We start from the raw sequence: 22,701 nt of genomic DNA, 5'->3' as shown, positions 1-22,701 counted from the left end.
GGAAGATAGTCTGCGTTTGTAGAAAGTCACACAATACAATATTTGGGCTTTATGGGATGTAATGACAGTAAATTATTCAGGAAAAATATGTTCTTTGTAGTGTTCTTATAACTTTTCTCCATATCTGAAATAATTTTTACATAAAAAAGGGTAAAAAATGGTTTAATTTTATTTTTATAACTGGATTTGTTTGTATAAATGGATCATGGTCAGATGAAAATAATTTAGAGAAAATGAGAATTTTTTTTTTTTTTTGACACAGAGAGAGAAAGATCACAAGTAGGCAGAGAGGCAGGCAGAGAGAGGAGGAAGCAGGCTCACCGCTGAGCAGAGCGCCCGATGTGGGGCTCAATCCCAGGACCCTAAGATCATGACCCGAGCCGAAGGCAGAGGCTTAACCCACTGAGCCACCCAGGCGCCCCGAGAAAATGAGAATTTTAAAAATATGAACTCTGAATCTGTTGAAAGGCTTAGTTACCTCCTGGACATTTTTTTTTCTTTTTTACATAGGCTCCACGTCTAGCGTGGGGCTTAAACTCATGACCCTGAGACCAAGAGTCACATGCTCTACCAACTGAGCTAGCCAGGTACCCCATCTCCTGCATAGCTCATCTTTCCACCTTAATTCCTTATTTGCAGCATCTAGTTCCACCTACAACTATTTAGTGTTGAAATATGCCCACTATGACCTTGATGAAATTCTTTTGACTTTGTAGCAAATTTTATTTCAAAGGATTTTTTGTGGATATTTAAATACAGTGTCAACTTAGATAAAATCCATTTGGATTCCCAGTAAAATTTGTAGTAATGTTTTCAATATATTTCTTGAAACAGACTGTATTTTTAATGCTTTCTTTGAAGAGGGGAAGATTGGTATAGTTTTTTCATAAGGTACTGTTTTATGATTTATAAAATCTATTTCATAATTGTCATCATATAAAACAATACTAACATCTCATAGATAATGCTAACATCTCATAGACATTTTGGAATTTGTTCTACCCCACCCTGGAAATGGAGTATTTGGGCACTGGTAACAATTGCTGTAATGTTGCTAAAGTGAGTTTCAGCAAAACAGCATGGAATTCTTTTATTATTTGTTATATGAATGTTATATCAATTGTTAACAAGGTTATTATGAGTTTTGGACCTTTATATCAATTGCCTGGGATTGAGAGCTTAGGTTTCTTTCTAAATTCTTGTTCACTAAAGCCCGAATTTTCATTCTGTATGTAATCAAAGAATCATTGATACCTGGGAGTTAAAGGGGCATTACAAATCATTTAGATCCAAGATCTATAGTCTTTCCCTTTTATTTTAAAATACATTTCATTTTTATATCAGAACTTGAAACTGTTTATGATGAGTTAATATTTGGATACTTTTCCTGTGCCAGATGTTAGTTTGTGTGCCTTATATGCATTCTCATAGGTTCAGACATTTTTCTTTTTTTAATTTTATAGATAAAGAAATGGAAGCCTAGGAACACATAGGTAGTAAGTGGTAAAGCCAAGATTTGAGTCCATGTCCTCAACTACTGTGCCGAATTAACTTGAGAACAAAACTCAAGCCTTTGAAAAATGTAATTACACAAAACGTGGTCCGTTATATTTGGAAGCTTATAGTTAACAATGTCCTTTATGGAGTGGGTCAGAAAAACATACATATTAGTGATTTAATATTTAAACTTTCAAATGATATAAAAACTTTGATAGAATTAGAACATCTAGATAAGGGAACACTGAAGTGTAAACCAAGACATTGACCAGGTTAAAGAAATTAATTTATGACTTGTAAACATGCTTCAAATTAATATCTATCAAATTCCACCATAGTTAAATAGTATGTACATTGCCCAAAATTCAGACACAGCTTTTCAAAATCCAGTTGTAACAGATAGAGAATGTTTACTTGAGCATAAACATTGTTACTCCAAGTTGAGGGGTTTTTGGGGGTTTGTTTTTTTTTTTGGCCTGGGAGTGTTGAAATCTGTGGTAATGGGCTTCAGTGTATTGCTTCCTGCTTCTTGTACTTTATACAAATTGAAGGTGTGCTTCAGTAAAAATTGAGTAACTTCGTATTTCCATCTCATTTATTAAGTGAAATGTGAAACAGTGATAAAAACTCCTTTACTTGGGCTGCCATTGCTTTATACTTTATTTTATTTAATGATATAGTTTGATGTCCCTAATGTTTAAAATAGTATAGCTAATAGAGCCTAGCAGATTAGAATTTTCCAATATCCGCAGCTTTTTTTCCTCCTGCAGTTAATTTGCTCTGCTGACTCTCTACGCGAGGTGGCAACAGCTGGCCTTTCACTGGAGCCCGGGGATTAGGGAGCAGGAATCACAGCAGCGTGCTCGGCCTCTTGCCTCTGTTGACTGTTCTTTATTGTTTGATGCCTGGGCATCTCCCAGACAGCCAGCAATTGTTTCTTAAAACTTAAAGTTTGTTTCTCTTGGGAGTGTACAATGCTGGTGGGGCTAGTCTTTGTGTCTCTTCACTTTCCCAGTCTCCTCTTATAATCCATCCTGTGCTTTCTCTTGATAATTAGAAAGGAGCAAAGTTACCAGCTTTGTATCTTAGTGTGCATGAGATTCAGTTTTGACTCTAAAAACTTAGATGGAAATTTTATTTTTCTCTGAGCTACCAGATATTCACTAGCAAATTATTTTTGGAGTGAAAGTTTTGTTCATTATTAGCATACTAGGGTATTTTTGAAATTGTGATGATAAAAAGGGCATGACAGCAGAGTGAACCAGTACTGCCGTTTTAAAAGCTAAAATTGGAAGAGAAATGCACCATAGCTGCTTAAATTTTAAAAAGATCCTTTACTAGTACAGCATAGGGAATCAAGTTGACGGTATTATAATGGCACTGTATGGTGACAGATGGGAGCTGCATTTGTGGTGCACATAGAATACCAGACTTGTCTCACATCACTGAGCTGTACACCTGAAACTAATATAACATTGCATGTCAGCTATACTTCAACTAAAAAATTTTTAAACATTTTTTTATTAGATCTAAAACATAATTCTAAGGGTGGCTGGATGGCTCAGTCTGTTAAGCAGCTGACTTATTTCGGCTTAGGTCATGATCTCAAGGTCTTGGGACCAAGCCCTACAAGTTGGGCTCTGAACTCCGAAGGGAGTCCACTCCAGGAGGATTCTCTCTCCCTCTGCCCCTCCCCCCATGCGTGTATGCGCGCACTTGAGCTCTCTCTCTCTCTAAAATCTTTATTGGGGCGCCTGGGTGGCTCAGGGGGTTAAAGCCTCTGCCTTCGGCTCAGGTCATGATCCCGGGGTCCTGGGATCGAGCCCCACATCAGGCCTCTGCTCCACAGGGAGCCTGCTTCTCCGTCTCTCTCTGCCTGCCTCTCTGCCTACTTGTGATCTCTGTCAAATAAATAAATAAAATCTTTAAATAAAACAAAATAAATCTTTTTTAAAAAGACCACTGACATTAAATAAATAAATAAATAAAGCATAATTCTAAGTGTGTAAGGTAGTTAAGAAATACATCTTTGTGCTATGTTGAAACTTGAGTAAAAGGTAGTCAGAACATATCTAGATGGAACCCTCAGCCAGAACAATACTGTTGTTCTTAATCTAGAAAGCAAGACTACCAGGATACTCTAGGATTTAATTTCTGTTGGTTATTCCACGCTCCTAAACTTCTTCCATACCTGCCATATCCTTGAAGGCCATTATGGATGAAAATAGTGACTATGAAGTAGTGTGAGACTGAAAATTATCCTAAAAAATTATTATTATATTCAGAATCTGGAACTTAAAATTATGGAAAAGAGAACTCCTATTTAAAACTATTTTTCTAGTGGTAGGGCTCTGGCATGCAAATTTTAACAAGTCTCCATAGAGGATTTTTGCTGGGCACCACCACTACCCATCCTCCTGCCCCCAAGTCCATACTCTAGAAAATTCTAACTATTCACAGCATTAAAATTGTCATTTTATTAACTGGGATAAAATTGACACTTATCTTCTTTTAGTAGAACCTTAGAAACCATGCGACTATTGAAAATTGGTAAGTTATTTGAACTCTGTCTGTAGTAGCATATTCATTTTGTGTCTGTTGATATAACCAAAGAAAATATTTTTTTTTAAGTTTTTTGTATTTATTTGACAGAGAAAAAGAGATCACAAATAGGCAGAGAGGCAGGCAGAGAGAGGGGGTGGGGAGGCAGGCTCCCTGATGAGTAGAGAGCCGATTTGGGGCTGGATCCCAGGACCCTGAGGTCATGACTTGAGCCAAAGGGAGAAAGGGAGAGGCTTAACCCACTGAGTCACCCAGGTGCCCCAGAAAATGAATTTTAAAGGGATTTGAAAAGGGAACAGGTAGCATTGAATTGTAGAATTCTAGGTAAGTAGGCCTAGAGAGGCCTACTTTTTTTTCAAGGCACAATCATAGAGAATAGAGTAAGGTGCCCTGGAGAGAAAACATGAAGTATAAGGACCATAACCCGTTCAGTTTTACTTGTATCTGAATACTGTTAACTTCATTTCTTTGGCCAGTAATTATAAGACCTCAGTACAGGTTTCTCATCTCTCCTGGCATTTAGCACATTTCTAAGCAGTCTTTTCCCTTTGTCTGTTTTTTATGTCTCTTCCTTCTTGCAGTCTGCCTTCTTGCAGACTATTACCACTTGCTCAACCAGGATTTTTCCTCTTCCCTACTTATTTGCCTTCCTCCAGTGATTGAAAACCTTACTGAGTTACTGCCAGTATTGTTTAATATAGCAGAAGGCAGACTTCCCACTGTAGGCAACAGTAGATCAACTGAAATAATCAGTTTAAAAAATAAAATTTGGTCCGGGTGCAGGGGGAGGCACCTGCATGACTCTGTCAGTTAAGTGCCTGCCTTCTGCTCAGGTATGATCCCAGGACCCTGGGATTGAGTTCCACATCCAGCTGCCTGCTCAGCAGGGAGCCTGCTTCTTCCTCTGCCCTTCCCCCTGCTTGTGAGGCACGCTAGCTCACTTTCTCAAATAAATAAATCTTTAAAAAAATTTCTTATCTGTTTTGATCTGTTCTGCTGAAGGGATTTGGTTATTTCATAAATGCACCATATCTTGTATGGTATATATTGTACGTGTTCAGTAACTATTTAATCATGACCTTTTAATACAGATTCTTTATTAGCCTCCTCTTCCTCCTGGCTTAAAAAAGAGGACGGGGGCGCCTGGGTGGCTCAGTGGGTTAAGCCGCTGCCTTCGGCTCGGGTCATGATCTCAGAGTCCTGGGATCAAGCCCCGCATCGGGCTCTCTGCTCTCTAGGGGAGCCTGCTTCCTCCTCTCTCTCTGCCTGCCTCTCTGCCTGCTTGTGATCTCTCTGTCAAATAAATAAATAAAATCTAAAAAAAAAAAAAAAAAAAAGAGGACGGAAGCTAACTCTTATCCTAAGGAATCTTTCTAACACTCTGTCCTGCCAGAAAGCTACCATATCATTTCTCTTGTAGAACAGCTTGCATTTGCTGTGTTCTCCCCTGTCTCCACCCACCCACTCCCTTGCTGACATCTTGTGATTCGGCTTTCATTCCTAATGAAACCACTTGCTTCTAGGTCACCAGTGATTTCCTAATTGCCATTCCATCCAATTTACCAAAAAACTTTCATAATTTTTTAAGTTGATTGGAATTGCTTTCATTGTCTTCAACATTCGGGTACATTTTGTGTACTTTTTGGAATGGTTATTAGTAGAAATTAGTATATTTTAAAAAACGGAAAGATTGGAATGTTTCTCTTGTTGATACAGGGTAAGATAACTTCTTTCTGTTTTGTGTTACCAGTGTTTGAGGTCTTTAAGGCATCTGTTCAAGGGTAAAAGCAGTTGAATTTTACATTTTGCCTTTGTGAAATATTTTTCATAGTAAGTGAAAATGACAGAGACTAAGGAAGATAGCGAAGAATTATTTTTACCTTGAGTCTGCACAGGTGAAGTAGACTCTGTGTTGTAGCGAGAGAGGGAGAGAGAAAGACAGACAGACAGACAACACAAAGAATAAAGTAATCCTCAGGGAGAGTCTTCTCTGTTAGAGAAGTAGTTATTTACACACAGAATTCACATGACAAGCCTGAGTGGTATGCTTTCCAGGTTATTGATGAGAAAATCCAGACTCAAAATGGGGCATTTAGAATCAAGCACATTTTTCATGGCCTAAGTGTATCTTTTAAAGGCAGCATTCAGGGTTATTGATAAATTGGTATATGATTAAAATGGTATTTACTTCTCTGTAATCTTATACAGGCTACTGGTAGTGTTTTATTAGCAAGTATATTCTTTTTTGCCTTAAACTCACATTTTAACTTATTAAAAGTAAGAATAAAGATAAGAAAGGTATTCGTTTATCATTTTGAAGTAGGTTTTATTTACATATTGTAGTGTGTTTATGTGTCTCTCGTTATGTAAAAAGGTCAGTGTGCATATTTTCAGCTAGAACTTCAACTCCTCCCCCCACCCAGGCTAATAACGCTTAACCACTTCCTCCTTACTGAGACCTTACTAGAATGAAGTAGTATCTTTAACGTTGGGATTAAATTGTGATGTGTTTTGGTTTTTGTTTTATGATTTTCTCTCCATTGCTAAGATGGAAAAAAAATTTTAGTCATTGAGAACCAAATCTAATCATAAAACAGGCTACTGGCCTGTGAAACACTATGTTAAGAAAATAAAATTAAGCAAGATATGAATAAATTTTTTTTAAAAGGAACGGTCTTGGAGGATGAATTGGTGCACACTGAAGAGGTAACTTCTGTGAAGTAGGGTTCTCAGGGTAGTTGGAGAGGGGAATTAAAAGCAAGGGAATTTTAACTGTTTACTATTTTGTACATTTCTAAATTTCTTTCCCCAAATAAGCATAATTCAGAATTACCTTAGAAATTTCATATCCTTAATTACTTTATTCATAGAAATGACAAATCTAATTCATGATATAATCAATCTTAAAAGTGACCGATGATTTTCTCAAATAATTTCTTGGTGATTGTGGTGACAAGAGACATTTCATGGGACTAGATAGTAATTGCTCATCATGGGGTCTTCCTCAGTAGTTGTGATTCACTTTGAATTCTTCTGATTTCCAGTAAATGCCCACTCTGTCATCTGTAAACAAATTGAAATCTTTCTTGAACTGGTGAAGTTTTCAAGCTCATGCAACCCATACAAGATAATAGATTTTCCCTGCTTCATTGTTACCTGCGAAGTATGAAAATAGTCCATTTTAATTTCTCTTAGGACAGCTGTTTCGTATCTTCCTTAGTATTGCGCATTGTAGAAATGAGTTTGCTGGTTTTTATTCACTTAAGTTAGATCTGTTTACTGGATAAAGGAATTCAGGTCTTTCTAAACTTACCTGTTGAATCTCCTTGAGGCACTACTTCATTCTCTGAGTCATAGGTACAGACTACATGTCTCCACCAAGTACACTACCAGGATTTCAGATGTTGGTTTTAATCCCTCTTACTATCATAGAGCTAGTACATATATTTGCATTGTGAAAAATTAGAAAATACTAGGCACGTGGGTGGCTCAGTCTTTTAAGCTTTTGCCTTTCAACCCCACATCTGGCTCCCTGCTCAGTGGGGATCCTGCTTCTCCAATTTCCTCTCCCTCTCCTATTCCCCTGCTTCTGCTTGCTCTCTCTCTCTCACATAAATAAAGTCTTTGGAAAGAAAATCAGAAAATAAAGAGTGCAAAATTTTTAAAATTGCCACTACCCAGAGATAACCACTGTAACATTGTATTCTAACAAAAATTTTAATGTGGTCTTAGGGACATAATTTCTGCACATTTCTGGAACACATTTTTCATGCGGAGATCTTAGCTTGGCTTTCTCTTACACTACCAATCTTCACTACCTTGCCATTGCTCCTATTTCTGGACTCTTCATTTATCAGAGTAAGTGAAATTTCTCCTTTTTTTCTTCATATGGTACTAGTTACTTTAAATAGGTCAGGTATTTCAAAGGATATATCATAGCAAAACACACAGAAAATCACTCTGCTTTGAAAGTTAATCTCCACCTTGTGTCCAGGACCCTGGCACTTCCTGTGTGCTTATGCCTGCATTATGTCTGTCCTTTCTCCAAAGATGTTCACATTGGCCCCATCTTAAAGCCACTGGATTGATTCTTGCATGCACTCTGCCTTGATCTTGACTTTCTTATCCAGAAAAACCTTCGAACGTTTGCCTGCTGCCTCCACTTTAACCATCCACTCTCTTAACTTTGGAATCTTTTATTCTCACTTCTGCCAAATTTGTTTTTTCCAAGATCGCTGACAGGAGAGAGCAGTGAGCCAGGTGAGCATTAAGGAATAGAAAGTATGTTCTGGTGTAACCTCAGCATTTGGTACTTCGGGATCCACGTCCCGCTTGGACCTCTTCAACTGTGTAGAGCTTTGTACTTTACAAAACATGTTACATTTGTCCACGTTTGCCTTGTAAAGGCATATGAAGCTTGTGAGGTATTAATCCCCCGTTGTTCAGATGGGGAAATTAATGATCATTGAGGGAAAAGATTTAGCTAGTTACATAAATATTTATGGCAAAGCTGCGGATAACAACATGTGTTAGAGATAGTTTATTTTCGGATTTGTTTTGGGATCTGCTCATCTTTAGTCTTTAGGTTTGTGCTTGTGGGTGACCAAATTCATATAATTTGGCTTCCTTTTTTATATAATTTTCAGTGTGCTAGTTTTGATCCTACTCTCCTAAACTAATTATTAAGAATCAAGAACAAGGAATTGGTCTCCTAAAGATGTATGTAATGGTTTCATTCTTCAAAAAAGATAAATATATAGGTTTATAAAACTGTGTGTTCTGCGTTGGTCTTTCAATTTTGTGATTTTCCTTTTTTTGTAGGAAATAAGAAATTGTGACGAAATGTGAAGGTGATTTTCTGAATTAATGATTATATGTAAAACTAATTCTGAAGTTATTTTCATTTCCTTGAGTCTTACTCTGACTGGAACCAGCATCAACAATGATACCTCTTTACAGGGTCTTGGTGAGAAATAACTGAGAACTTACGGAATCAGCCTAACAAAACATGAATTCCTGTTAGCTCTTCTTGTGATAAATTTAATAATAATCCTTTGCCCTAGTGCAGCGTCTAAGTTAAGAAATATCATTGTATTTCATTTTTGTTTTTCATCTCACTTAGCTCATAGCTTTATTGAAAACTGCAATTTTTAGTACCATATTTTTTTTATAAGCTTTTGGTAAGATTCATAAATCAGATTACAGTCTTTATTCTCATATTATTTTCTTCTACTTTTAAAGATTACATTAATGAGCTGACTGTTTAAGAATCATTCTCATGATTCATTCATCTGTTACGCCTCCTTTTAAAGCTTCAGCACTGAAGGTCTTTTGACAAACCAATATTTATAACAGTTTGACAGCAGGATGAGGAACAGCGTTTGTCTTTGTAACAGCTTGAAGAAAGACCCTTTCCAGGACCCAGTCATGCAGTTACAATCTTGACCTCTTTCTTATGCTGGGAACATACATACAGCAGCACCTCCCATGTGTTCTTGTCCCATTGACTGTCCATTCACTTCCCATCTGTTTTGCAGCCTTAAAGGAACAGAAGGGGCCCTCTTCTTATAAATCTGTCTTCGCTGGTGATAAATGATGTCCTGTCTCTTTAAGGGCTGCCTGGGTGGTTTTCTTTTTCTTAAAATGTTTCAACTTCCCTTCTAATAAAATTCAGAATAAAATATACTTTTAAGAAGAAGAGGAAAATAGGAAAGAAAAAAAGTGATGGATTATTTTCAAACTTTCTTAATCGATTGGGACCGAATATTTTACTAAAGATTTTTTAGCTTTCTCAATTAATTGCCTCAATCATATTTTAGAAATTGTTTTGATATTTAGATTTTTCTGTGGAGACAAAAGGAATGTATTTATTTTGAAATAGTGTATTTATTTAAACTTTTGTGGGGGACAAATAAAGCAGTGTATCATTAATGACTTAGTATGTAGAATAACTTTTAAAGATTTTTTTTCACCATAATTTGAGTTGATAGATGTAATTAATATGGAACATTTTATGTACTGGATACAGAATAAAATAATTCACAGTAGATGACTATTCATCTTATGCTAGAATCTTAACTTTTACACTGAAAAGACAATCATGAATCCCATAAAAATTTATTATTTTTTCTTCAGTTGCTAAAAAGAAATGCTTCAAGTATATATATTTGTATCATTGGATTTTCCAAGCATTGAGCAGAAATAAAAATATTTTTTTTCTCCCATGCAGAAATTACTTATAGAAGCCTAATGGGACAAATATCGCTCCCCCAAAAATGTTTTTAAATTACTGATTTTAAAAATATTACCAGCATAAAAAGACCACTTCTCAAGTTTTATGCTGTATTATATGAAACAGCTGCCTAGTGGTACACCTTCCACGAACTAGTTTTTTTAGCTTGTTTGTTGATTCCCTCTCCCGTTTCAAAAAGGGTTTGCAGCAGCTTACAAAGGTCTATCCTGTACAAAAGGTAGAAATGCTTAAGTGGAAAGTTGGGTGAATGGAAAGAGAAAGTTAAGGCCCGTGAGATCATGTGAAACTTGGGATAAGATTGGTACCCTCTCAAAATACTTGTTTAGGGGTTCTTCTGTTTTGTAAGTAACCTGAAAATTTAGCTCTGAGTTTCCTAGACAGCTGATGCAAAATGGAAAGCAAAGTTCATTACGTTGCTGGTGGCTGTCAGACCCAGCAGTTGCTTAGTGGAAGCATAGGTGTTGCTAGCATACAACACCTGAGGGAAATTTCATCCATCCTCACAGACAGAACACTGAGTTATATGATAGAGTACATCAGATGACTACGTATTATCACGAATTTTGTGGGGCTCTTGGTTTTGGCTCATTGTAGGCTAATAACATATGTAGTTCTAGGTGAAATCAAAATGATGTAGTCCAGATACATAGCTGTTTGACTTATCTAAAGATGAACTTACGTAGTATCTAATATCCCCCATACAGTCTTTCATACATATGATTTCTTTTTGCAGCTGAGCCTTGTAATAATCAAGTAGTAGAAAGTTCAAGGTTTTATACTCATTGACAGTAACAAACACCTGGAATGGAGCTACTCTATTAATTAAGGGCAGATCCCATAAGCATTAATAGTTAGCTGAGATGAAATTACAGGGCCATCTACTTATAAAAATGAAAGAGCTGAGTGTAAGGCTACTCTGTGTTCATTCATCCTGAAGTCTTTTGGAGAATTCGCTTTAATATATCATGGAAATGTTTTAAGAGGTTTTGATTATATTGGCCAAAAAAGCCTAGTAGAAATGCTTGCAGTTAAGAGTTTTTAAAAAGAAAGAGAAAAAGAGGGAGGAAGGGAGAAAGGAAGGCAGGCAGGTTGGCTGGCAGGCAAATTTACTAACAAGTCACTGAGCTATTTGTATATTCATTAGACCTAAGTTGTAATTTATCTCATAGACTTTCTTAAGGCAGCTTTCTTTCTAAATCATACTGTTTTGGGGGTCTGATTACAGCAAATTTTTAAAATAGTCATCTTTACTGTTTGACTTATGTTTCGGTTAAGTACATTACCCAACAGTGATGAATCTTCATAGGCGTCTATTGTAGAGCAGGTTCTGTGCTAGGTCAAGTGATATTAAAAGACACTTTTTTGCCCCACATTGATTCTAGTTTTATACAATAGTATAAAACTAATGTTTCTGATGAGCCTGGATGGCTCAGCCATTAAGCATCTGCCTTCAGCTCAGGTCATGATCCCAGGGTCCTGAGATCGAGCCCCACATCGGTGGTGGGGAGCCTGCTTCCCCCCTCCCCTTCTTGTTCCCTCTCTTGCTGTGTCTCTCTGTGTCAAATAAATAAATAAAATCTTTAAAAAAAATCTAATGTTTCTGAAATTATATAGCCCTGTGAGAATAATAATGTCATTTGCGGTTGAATTTTTATTCCGTGCTTAATACTGAATAAATTATAAAAAGTAGTAAGGAGCAAACAAGACAATTAAGTTTAAAAGGATGCAGTTAAAAGATATGATCAGTTAGAATAGTACATTTCAGTTCTGAGTTTTAAAGGAATGCAGGCTTTGAATTCTTTTGGATAGATTCCCTCACATTACAGATAAACTGGGGCTGTGACATGACTGTGAATGTTAAAGGCAAAGGAAGGGCTAGAAGCCTTGCTTCTGCTGACTACGCTGTCACATAGCTCTTAATCCATTATGTTCTCATCTTTATAAAAACCATATAAAGTTACTACCCCATTGATTATTAGGGGTGTTAGTGCAGGGGTTTCTAACCTTTGTTGTCATAAAACACTCCTTTCATTATATACTCCTGAGAAGTCTATGTTTTGGAAGATCTGTCTATAGTAATATATACTTTTTTATTAGAAACATAGTTAAAATTATATCTCCTATCAGACTAAATAATAATTGTTCTGGGAGTAGGCATAATTCTGGCCAAAGATTTCCTGAGATAATAGAAATAACCCAGACAACTCTGCTACCACCTTCAGCAGACCCCTAGAAGTCAGGGACCCCACGCAGCTTTGAAATTACTATATCAGTCTCAAACAGCTTTCCAGAACATAGGAAATGATGCCTCCTTTTTCTATAACAAACAGAAGTATTCTGTTCATCTTCATTAATAAGCCTTTAAAAATATCCATGCCTGTTTGAAGGGGGAAAAAAAACTACAGTGCCAAGATTTAGAGAAGTATGAAATTTAGCATTACACGTTTGACTATCTTTTTGGTTTTCCCTCTCATTGACTATAAAAGGTGCTCCGTTTTACTTGTGCTAAATCTGTTTTGACTATACCTTTGAGAATCTTAAATCTGGTCTCTTGTCCACCTTTTTCATCTGTTGGGTATTTTCCTTGTTTCCCTGTACTCTAGATAATTCCTCTAAATACTGAAGTTCTATTGAGCACTTGCAGTGTAATTGTCTAATAAAAGGCAAACCTTTTTAGGAACAACAAGTGTTACATCTTAAGAACTGTTCCTTTAGTGAACCAACTTTTTTACAGCGAAATCTCACCTACAAGGTGTCCTCAAGCTTGGTACAAAGTAGGTATGCAGCATGTTACAAAACAGTTCTGTTAAGGTACATTTTGATCTTTGGATGTGTGGTTTGCTTGAAAGTACACTGCATTAGGAACTTTGCAGTTCGTTTCTTTGTGCTTTCTTTAAAAACCTCAGAAGTTGTAAAAGATTTATTTCAGCGCATATAGTAGTGTTTTGTGTGTGATTCTTTGTTCCTATTCTAAACTGTTATTAACCACTGAAGTGAACCTTCTCCCTGGTTTGGTCTTTTGGTATTCACAGTGTATTCAAAACCTAATTACAGATTAGTCTATATTTGAGACTTTTAGAGCAAGTATCAGAAGATTCAAAAAGAAATCCAGAGTAGCAGTATCATTTCATGTGGAGATAAAGAGACCCAAAACATGAATGGGTGTCAAGTCATCTGAAGAAAAGAAAAAAGAGAAGGAACTTCATTCACTGAGACGGATGGTTTATGAGGTGGGGATTATGGGAATATTCATGACTCAAGAAGCACAATGAATTGATGTTTGAAATAGTTCATCTTTTAAGTAAACATTGGATAAATGGAAAGTAGACTCCGTATTCACTATATGTAGAATTGCCTATTTCAGAATCGAAATAGCAGTTCAAACAGAAATAGTGGTTTGTTAATCCCTTCCTGAGTTGGTTTAATTTATCAAGTTAATCTGAAATTTTATAAGCATTCTCTAGCTATAAATATTTAATGCAAATATATAATAGAAAAAGGAGTTTGTTTTGTAATTAGCTATGCTAATCTGTACACACATTTCTATCGGAAAATAATTTCTAAATAGCAAAATAGTTAAGTAAAGTAAGATCTTGGAATTTGAAAACACTAATACTGGGACTTTAATTTGAAAGCATCAGAAAGTAGAAAGTTTTAGTTGCTAACACTTAACCTTATTTTTACAGATAACTCTATTTCCTGTGTGTAGGTAGATGACCGTTTGTACATAAGAAGAGCTAAAAACTTAGAATTTAAAATGAATGAATTCAAATATAAGAAATAATACTGTTTATTATTGGTAATATAGCTTCTTTGCAAGCAATGAAATGTCTACTTTCTAAAGCTCTGTGTGTGTGTGTGTGTGTGTGTGTGTGTGTGCGTGCGCACATGCACGCACACAGTCAGCATAGTTTAGTCTTCTTAATATGGTGAAATAATCAAATTGATGTTTCTCTTTACACTGGTAATGTTAGATCTGAGTATTCTCTTCTGTATTGCTTATATGGTTTGGGTGACCCACCAGCTGCCCTTGATCTTCGTGGTCAGTGTGTATGTACCCTGCCTCCTGTTCCCAGGGTGGCTCTAGTTCTGGCCTCTGCTCCTGACTTCTGTCCTCTTGGTCATTGTCATCATACCCAGGAAGCCTATTAAGTGATATTTTTCCTTCTTAATAACCTATAGCCTTTATTTTTTGTGCTATACTTTTGGGAACTTCGCTTACCACCTGTTGAGTATTTATTGAGCATGTATATTGAGTCTGACGTTGTAGATGCTGAAGATGCTGAAATTTTTTGTCCAGTTTTGTACTTTTGTATTATTTTCCAAGAATTTCTTCAAATGTGTGCAGATCTAGTCCTCCTTAAGAAGTACTAGTTTTTTAGTCATTCTTAGGCACATACTTGGGAGCCTGCTTGGTAACTAGTCCATTCCCTAACTTTTACCACAGTGTGTCTTACTTCACAAAGAAGGTAAAACAAACACACTTGAAATAACAGCATTTGTTTTGTTACCATTTAGAGTGTGTATATGGTAACAGATCTGGTATGTTTCTGAATTAGAGTGATGTCACAAAGCTACCTCTCCAGGATTCATGTCCTCATCTTTGGCAGTGACACGTTTGATCTGTGAGGACCAAATGAAATGTGGGATTTAAAATCATTCCAAATATAGTAGACACTTCATAAACTTAGAATGAGGTAGGTAGGGGGCGCCTGGGTGGCTCAATGGGTTAAAGCCTCTGCCTTCAGCTCAGGTCATGATCCCAGGGTCCTGGGATCGAGCCCCACATCGGGCTCTCTGCTCAGTGGGGAGCCTGCTTCCCTTCCTCTCTCTCTGCCTGCCTCTCTGCCTACTTGTATTCTGTCTGTCAAATAAATTAAAAAAAAAAAAAAAATGAGGTAGGTAGGAGGTGATCAAAGAGTTCTTCTCAAAGTCAGGATAGCATCTGTATCCCCAGGTCACTCCATTAAGTGCACTGTATTAAATGAATGAAAAAACACAGAAATAAATTTTTAAATTTAATGTAAAAAGGGTACATTTATCACAATTACTCTTTTTTTTACTTGAACTGTTTACCTCCACCCTCTCCTCTCTCTTCTCTTCTACCCCCATTACTTCCTGGTTACTTACTTAAATACCCTTTGTGTCATTCTTGGGATTTCAGAGTATAGTGGTATGGTGTCCTGATATTCTAATTGTAAAATACGTAAAAACAGCTTTTTGGAAGGGAAATTTGGCAATTTTATTCTGTGGTTTTCTTACTAAAGTTAATTAGATAAGCCTTTTACTGTCATTTGGAAAAAAAACACTGCTTATCTCTAATTTTAGAAGAATTTGAGTTTGATTCAGACTCCACAGTTAGCTGTCTGCATCTGAGTAGCCCTTGGTTTCTTTCAATACAAATAGATCTTGCTCTGAACAGTGTCTAGTGAGTGATGCTGCTATACTACCCACTCTCAGGTCGTCTGTCCAGCTGAGGCTAGAGGTCATGTATAGGGCAAAAGGATGGATAGAGCTGGCCCTACAGCTGCCCGATTGTACGCAGATCGTGGAGAAGATAGAATCAGATTTCCTTTTCATACAGTTACAGCTTTCCCAAGTTGAAGTGGTTCTCGGTGAAATGTTTAGAGGAGCTGCCAAGGCTTTAAACACCTGGTATAGATTTCCATATGTTGTGCCATTTAAGCCAGATGATTTTTTAAATACCCTGTTCATTTCAAAAATTCTGTGAGACAACTTAGAAAACTCCTTTTCAGGGCGCCTAGGTGGCTCAATGGGTTAAGCCTCTGCCTTCGGCTCAGGTCATGATTTCAGGGTCCTGGGATCGAGCCCTGCATTGGGCTCTCTGCTTGACAGGGAGCCTGCTTCCCCGCTTTCTCTGCCTGCCTCTCTGCCTACTTGTGATTTCTGCCTGTCAAATAAATAAATAAAATCTTAAGAAAAGAAAACTCCATTTCTCCTACTCTCCCCTTTTTTTTAAAAAATTCTTCAGCTGATGAACTGCTCTACATGGAACTCTCTAAATACTCGCTGAAGAAAATGGGTGAAACTGTTTATAAGCAACAAATGAATTAATTTTAAAAATAAAAATACAGGGGCGCCTGGGTGGCTCAGTGGGTTAAGCTGCTGCCTTCGGCTCAGGTCATGATCTCAGAGTCCTGGGATCAAGCCCCACATGGGGCTCTCTGCTCAGCAGGGAGCCTGCTTCCTCCTCTCTCTCCGCCTGCCTCTCTGCCTGCTTGTGATCTCTCTGTCAAATAAATAAATAAAATCTTTAAAAAAATAAAATAAAAAAATAAAAATACAGCCTTATTTTGAGAAAGGTTGTGTATTTTGGGTTTGACTGTTTATAGTCAAAAAGTACAGACTAAACTTCCATGAGATGGGTTGGGATTATTTTTTCCAGTTTCTCTAGTTTATTTTCACATACAAGGAATTACTGCCACCTCTGCAATATCTATTCTCATGTTTGCTCAGTAAATAGTTTGATTAAAACTATATACTTTTTTTTCCTATATCTAGATTTTGTGTTAGTCTCAGACTAATACCAAGAGGTAGAAGTGTTAAATTACTGGCAAAAAAAGATGAAGACGTTATGTTCTTGATATGGAACCATACAGGCTTTGTTGAGTTCCTATAATGCTAATAATTCATGAAGAGGACAGGTCTTCCTTTCTTTGGATGTTCATCAAAACTACTGTCTCACTGATAGAAATACTTACGTCTTTAGTTGCAGATTCTTTATTTTTAAATATAAAAGATATAAATGTTGAAGTGCTTGTGTGGCTCAGTCACATGAGTATCTGAAACCTGAAGTTTCAGCTCAGGTCATGATCATGAGATGAGCCCCACATCGGGTTCCATGCTCAGCACAGAGTCTGCTTGAGATTCTCTCCCTCTCCCTTTGCCCCTTCTCCTGCTTAAAAGCATTCTTGCTCTCTCCAAAATAAGTAAATAAATAAATAAATAAATTTTTTAAAAGATACTAATGTTGAAAATCTTAATGGTTTTTCTGTAACTATAATGCAGAATACTTTACAGTTTTGTTTCTAGATCAATAGTTTTGAACCAGTCACTTTAATTGATAATTCTCACTAATATATAGAATTGTGTTAAAAGAACAAAAATATTTGTCACTGTGCTTACCACAAGCTATATTTTGAAGGAGGAGTTGCATTATTAAGTTGGCAATGAAGTAGAATAAATCACAACTTCCATTGTTTTTAACATTTGGAAATTGACATGTACTGTGACTAGTGTATATCTGTGAAGGAAATCTTTATATTTCATAGGGAAGTTATAGATTTTATTTGGAAGTCTATGAACATGAAAACCTAAAATCAAATAAAATAATGTAAGTCTGTCTTCAGTGCCTTCAGTGTTTTTAAACTATATTCATTTATAGCTAGAAAAGTACCTTTTTTATATGTATTTTTTAAGTGTTTTGCCCTTTTCATGTTTGTTGCAAATATTTCCTGCAATTTCTTTGATTTACTTTGACACATAAAGTGTGCATTTTAATGTGGTCTTACTGGTAATCTTACCCTTTGTAACTTTTCCCATTTATCCTAGAAAGTCATTTTCCAGTCTAAGGCCTGTTCAATGCTCACCTGTATTCACTTTTAATTTTTAAAAATGGTTTCATTATTTTATTTTATATTTTCCTCTGTTCCAGATATTGCTAACTGAGTCCTGGGTTGGACTCCAGAGAATCTGAGAATTCCCTAAAATTCTATACACAATTACATATGTATCTATACATATATTTTTCTGTGTAAGATTCTGTAACTCTTACTATTTTCTGAAAGGGGTCTGTCACAAACCCTACGTGCCCCTTTCCAGAAAATTGTTACGAGCTACTACTACAATTTATCTTAATCTTTTTTTGATATAAGGTAGTATGGGATGCTAAGTAATTTTTTTCCCTTTTCCCTAATAGAGTATCCCAGACCATTTATTGGACAATTATCTTTTAAGATTTGTGTTGCCTTGAAAAATAAATTCACTTCTAACTAATTTGTTATCTTTTTATCTCTGCAGAAAAAGTCAGAGAAATTCAAGAAAAACTTGATGCTTTTATTGAAGCTCTTCATCAGGAGAAATAAATGGTAATAAGTAAAAGTCCTCTTACTGCATTGGTACTGACTAGATGCAGAATTTGTATTTTTTAACTTATAGTTTATCATTATAGTTGACTATATCTTGCTTGTCCTTAATAACAGTTTTAGTGTAATTAAATAATTTTAATAGCAGGAATCTCTGAAACTAATTCTACATTTCATACATGTAATGTCCCTTTTGAATACTTGATTGTCTTCTGGCTGAACTAAAAATATCCTCTAGAACTCATTTTGAACAGAACAAAGGTAAACAAAGCTCTAAGCTGTTTCATAATATGCATGTGGCTCGTAAGTTTTCTGCATGTAAAGAATTGGACTGTAGCCTTCATTATTTTATTGCTCATTGTTCACATTCAGTAGGTAATTATGTGTATGTTAACTTGCAAAGCAATTATTTGGCTTAACTATTAATCCTAAAATTTTCCTAAATCTTATTCTCTTATGTTTAAAAATATTTCTGTTGTTTAAAATAACTCAGATAGCCTTAGAATGTAGTACTCTTCTGAATGTGTGGACTCTTGTCTAATTCTGTAGTCTGGCATTGGAAGCATGTTCCAAATAAAGTATTACATATTTAAAGACTTGCCTTAGTAGTTTAGTAACCTGCTGATTATTGCTAAAGAATTATAATTAGTAAGTCTTTTGCTTTTACTGAAGAAATTGAGAAAGGGAAAATGCTGTAATTAAGCCATTATCGTGTATTTAAAATATTTAATTAATCACTTCATTTGTGAGCCTTGCCCTGTAGGCAGCGTGCAACACATTCAGAACTGGAAGGAATAGAAAAATGAAAGATTCCCTCCCTAGCTGCATTCATTTCAGGAAAGGCCTTTAGCCAGACTACCTGTTTTCCTCTATTGGAGGGACAGTATATTTGAGAAAGCAAGCTAGAAAAGGAAGCACAGCTCAGATCCTTCTCATCAGAATAGCATCCCAGCAATGAATGAGGGAGGAAGGAGTTAGAAAGCTTTCCAGTAATGCTTTGTTACTTTGTTCTGTCTCTCTCCCTGAAGTTAAGACAGATGTATATATGGATGTATACAAAATGTATCTAGAAACTAAGTATCAATCATCTTGAACACAATCCAAAAGTAATTCATTGTTTTTAAGTGTCTATGTTCATAAATTATTTTATACAACTTCAGTGTCTGAAAATTTTCTCTTAAAGCCATAAGGTTGTTATATCTTCCTCGCTGTCATAATTACTATCAATAATTAATATTAATGTTAGAAGTAAACATTTTGAGAGCCTTTTTGATTTGGAGATTCTCCTCTTCAGCACCAACGTTCTCTTGAAATTTTTGTTTATAAATGTGGTTCAGGGCGGGGATGGGGGGTGGAGAAAATTCATGAAAATCACAGAAACCCATTAAAAATAAAAGCTTCATTTCTGTCTTTAATAAAATGAAGAAGCCTAAAGCCAGCCAGTGTTTTACATGATAGTCGATGTCACTTCCCTGAGCTGGTCAGTGTGACATCTTGGTGTTACCATTGCTACTGAGAACATGCCTTTTCCTTCCAGAGTGTCTGTGTCAGGTGGAGTCCAGGGCAGTCCCAAGAGCTAAGTTGTAATGATGATACTTATCTATGAGGAAACCACCCCAACTTTCATTGTTCCTTACTTGTCTTTAGTCTCTAAGGCCCTTCCCAACCCTTGGGATTTATAACCTTGTGAACTGTTAGTAATTCTATTTTGTACCCTGCAAAGCCAATGAAAAGAATAAACGTGGCAAAATGGTAGTAGCCTTGCTTCATTCTGACCATTTTATAAAAGTTACCAGAACGAACTTTAAAGAATAGTTTCTTAATGATAGGGTTTCTCAGCCTGATGGTTTTTAAGTAGTTCATTCTGATAATTGCTGAAGAGGTTTATACCCAACACAGTCATACACAGTTTCCTTCTGCTGATTGGTTTTAATAGGTTTTTAAATTTTTGCCATCAAAAATAAATTACAGCATTTTTTGATTTACACATCATGTTAATAAAATTGTTCTATTGTTACATTAGGTGATATTTTGAATTTAATAAAACTAGCAGACAAGCAGTTAAGCTTCAGTATTTTTATAATCTTGCAGTAATAAAGTTTAGAAATTTTGTATTTATCTCATACCTTAATTTATCAAATATGTTTATTTTTGCAGAATCCTACCCATAATATAATCACCTCTGCATACATGTGAAGAAAGAAAACTTCAAGGTCTCTTGTCCTGCTTTTTTTCCTTCTGCTATTCCACCTTTTTAAACATAAAATAAAGTCATGGGATAAAAATAATTTATGCGTGTTCGAGGCACTTTAACCATCAGTTGCCTTTCGAATGCAAGAACAATGGAAATGGCATTAGAATCCTATTTTATTGTATTGAAGTGACAAATTGAGATAGTACAAGTGCTGTGGCAGTTAGATTCAGTCCTTGAAGATAAGAAACCTGCTCTCCTGCTTGTCTCATTTGTGGTGGCACGTGTTCAACTAATTCATTAGCTCATGTTACTCAGTGTCAGTTTTTTTCTGGGGAAAAAATGCCAGATGTTGTGAAGAGCTATCAATTGTATATAAGATGATGGTAGCCCGCTAAGTTGTTGTCTGTATCTGTAATGCTCTATATGCAGTAGCTATCTGATTATGAAAATTCAGTTTACATTTATCATGTGAAAGAGGACTAGCTAACAGAAGAGTGCCTCAAATAGGTGAATTCGGATTTCAGCAACTCCGGGTACATCCCGTGAAAGAGGTCTCACCCTTCATTGCTGGCTAAGAGGGCTGCCTTAGAAGACAAGTCGGCAGCGGCTTCCCTGTTTGCTTCCGTTGACAGTTTCATCCTTTCTGTACCCATTTTGGATGTTGTATAGGTAAGTCGGTGTTCTGTTAACCATGGGTGTTTTGAACCCGTGGACAGAGCTACTGGATTGTGACACAGGGTAAGGAAGATAAAGAATAATCAGTTGACTGATTTCATTGAGACTGTTATCAAGCACTTCTGGTGGGCTTCAGGAAAAGGCTTTCTGTCACAAGACTGTTTTAAATAGAAATTATTTCAACCGAATAACGTTGACCATCTCCCTCTTAGCTGAACATGTTAAAAAAAAAAACATAAAATTTGATTCACTGTAGTTCAGTTATTGTACCCTCACAGCATTTTCGTGTGTTTCATACAAATACTTTTTTATTGGCTGAAGGACTTTAAAGCAAAGAAATATGCCGTTTTGGGCTTAAAATCTCTTTCTCGTTTATCTCTGCTCTTTGTTGCCATTTCATTAAGCCTTTGTTATTCTAATAAAAGTGCCCATTGTGTGACAGTTTTATTTTATAGTTTACTTAATTTTACAGCTTTTTTTAGAATTATGTTTTGGTAACAGTTTCCTTGCTATCCCACTTTTTTTTTTTTTTTTTTTTAATTTAGCATCAATATACTCTTCATTGTGATTTCTCTAAGATCTGAGGACATTTAATATACAAAGTTGGAAGGATATCACAGAATATTTCAGAAATTGAGAATTCAGTAAATATTTGTTTTATACTGTTTGATAAGAAAGGTAGATCCAGTTTTACACAGCTGGTAGCAATCTGCGTTGTTATTTGGTAGATGAGAGTCAAGAACATTTCATGTGTCTTTCACCTCTAGGGCTGATGGGTGAACAGAAAGGGAATAAATACACACACACGCACACACACATACACACACACGTGTTCTGTGCTGAGTTTGGAGATGACCTCACTGGTTAACTCCCTCTAACCAGTGCTGTTTGGTGGTAACTCCTCACTGAAGCAGGCACTGTGCACTTAGTAATATTTTTGTAGTTGTAAAACACAGCCACTTTACAACTATAAGTCTGTTTCTAAAGAAATAGGACCATGTGTATTTGTATATGCTATGGACAGGAAAAAAATACCCTCAGCTGTACTTCTATAGCTTTTTCCCAAGCAGAAGGTTAATGTTAAGTCAGTACTTTTGCACATCTCTTTGTGTAAATACAAGAAACAGTGATAGGTGTCTTCATTTTTGAGATCAGTATTTATAAATTAAACACACAAATAGATGATAAAGATTAATGTGATTAAAAATCCCATGTAAGAGTCCAGATACCCCCCCTCATCCCCCACACTAATATGACTTCTTTCTTTCATGGGCTACATTTTTTTTTTCCCCTTTTTAAGCTGATCTCATTCTAAGCATGCCTCCCCTCCGCCCCTTGGAAGTTAGGTTGATGCAGATGTTATTTAAAGAAAAAATAAAATTCAGATTCTCAACAGTAAATCCTGTGTGTTTTGT

General features: G+C 36.1%; 1 protein-coding gene across 4 annotated transcripts in view; it reads left to right on the top strand.

Annotated features, from left to right (window-relative positions):
• Nucleotides 1–21,828, top strand: part of LOC111155040 (OPA1, mitochondrial dynamin like GTPase) — an 87,769-nt gene extending 65,941 nt beyond the window's left edge. For all 4 annotated transcript variants that reach the window (XM_022515063.1, XM_022515061.1, XM_022515062.1 and 1 more), the window contains 2 exons: nt 18,353–18,420; nt 20,575–21,828. In XM_022515063.1, coding sequence (XP_022370771.1) covers nt 18,353–18,417 — 65 coding nt within the window. In that variant the 3' untranslated portion in view covers nt 18,418–18,420; nt 20,575–21,828. The remainder of the gene's footprint in view (nt 1–18,352; nt 18,421–20,574) is intronic.
• Nucleotides 21,829–22,701: the final 873 nt, after the last annotated feature.

The sequence above is a fragment of the Enhydra lutris genome, unplaced genomic scaffold (genome assembly GCF_002288905.1).
Source record: "Enhydra lutris kenyoni isolate GAN:26980312 unplaced genomic scaffold, ASM228890v2 scaffoldscaffold39, whole genome shotgun sequence".
Lineage (NCBI taxonomy): Eukaryota > Metazoa > Chordata > Mammalia > Carnivora > Mustelidae > Enhydra > Enhydra lutris.
The sequence above is the reverse complement of the archived record's forward strand: the minus strand, read 5'-3'. Positions and strand labels throughout refer to the sequence as shown.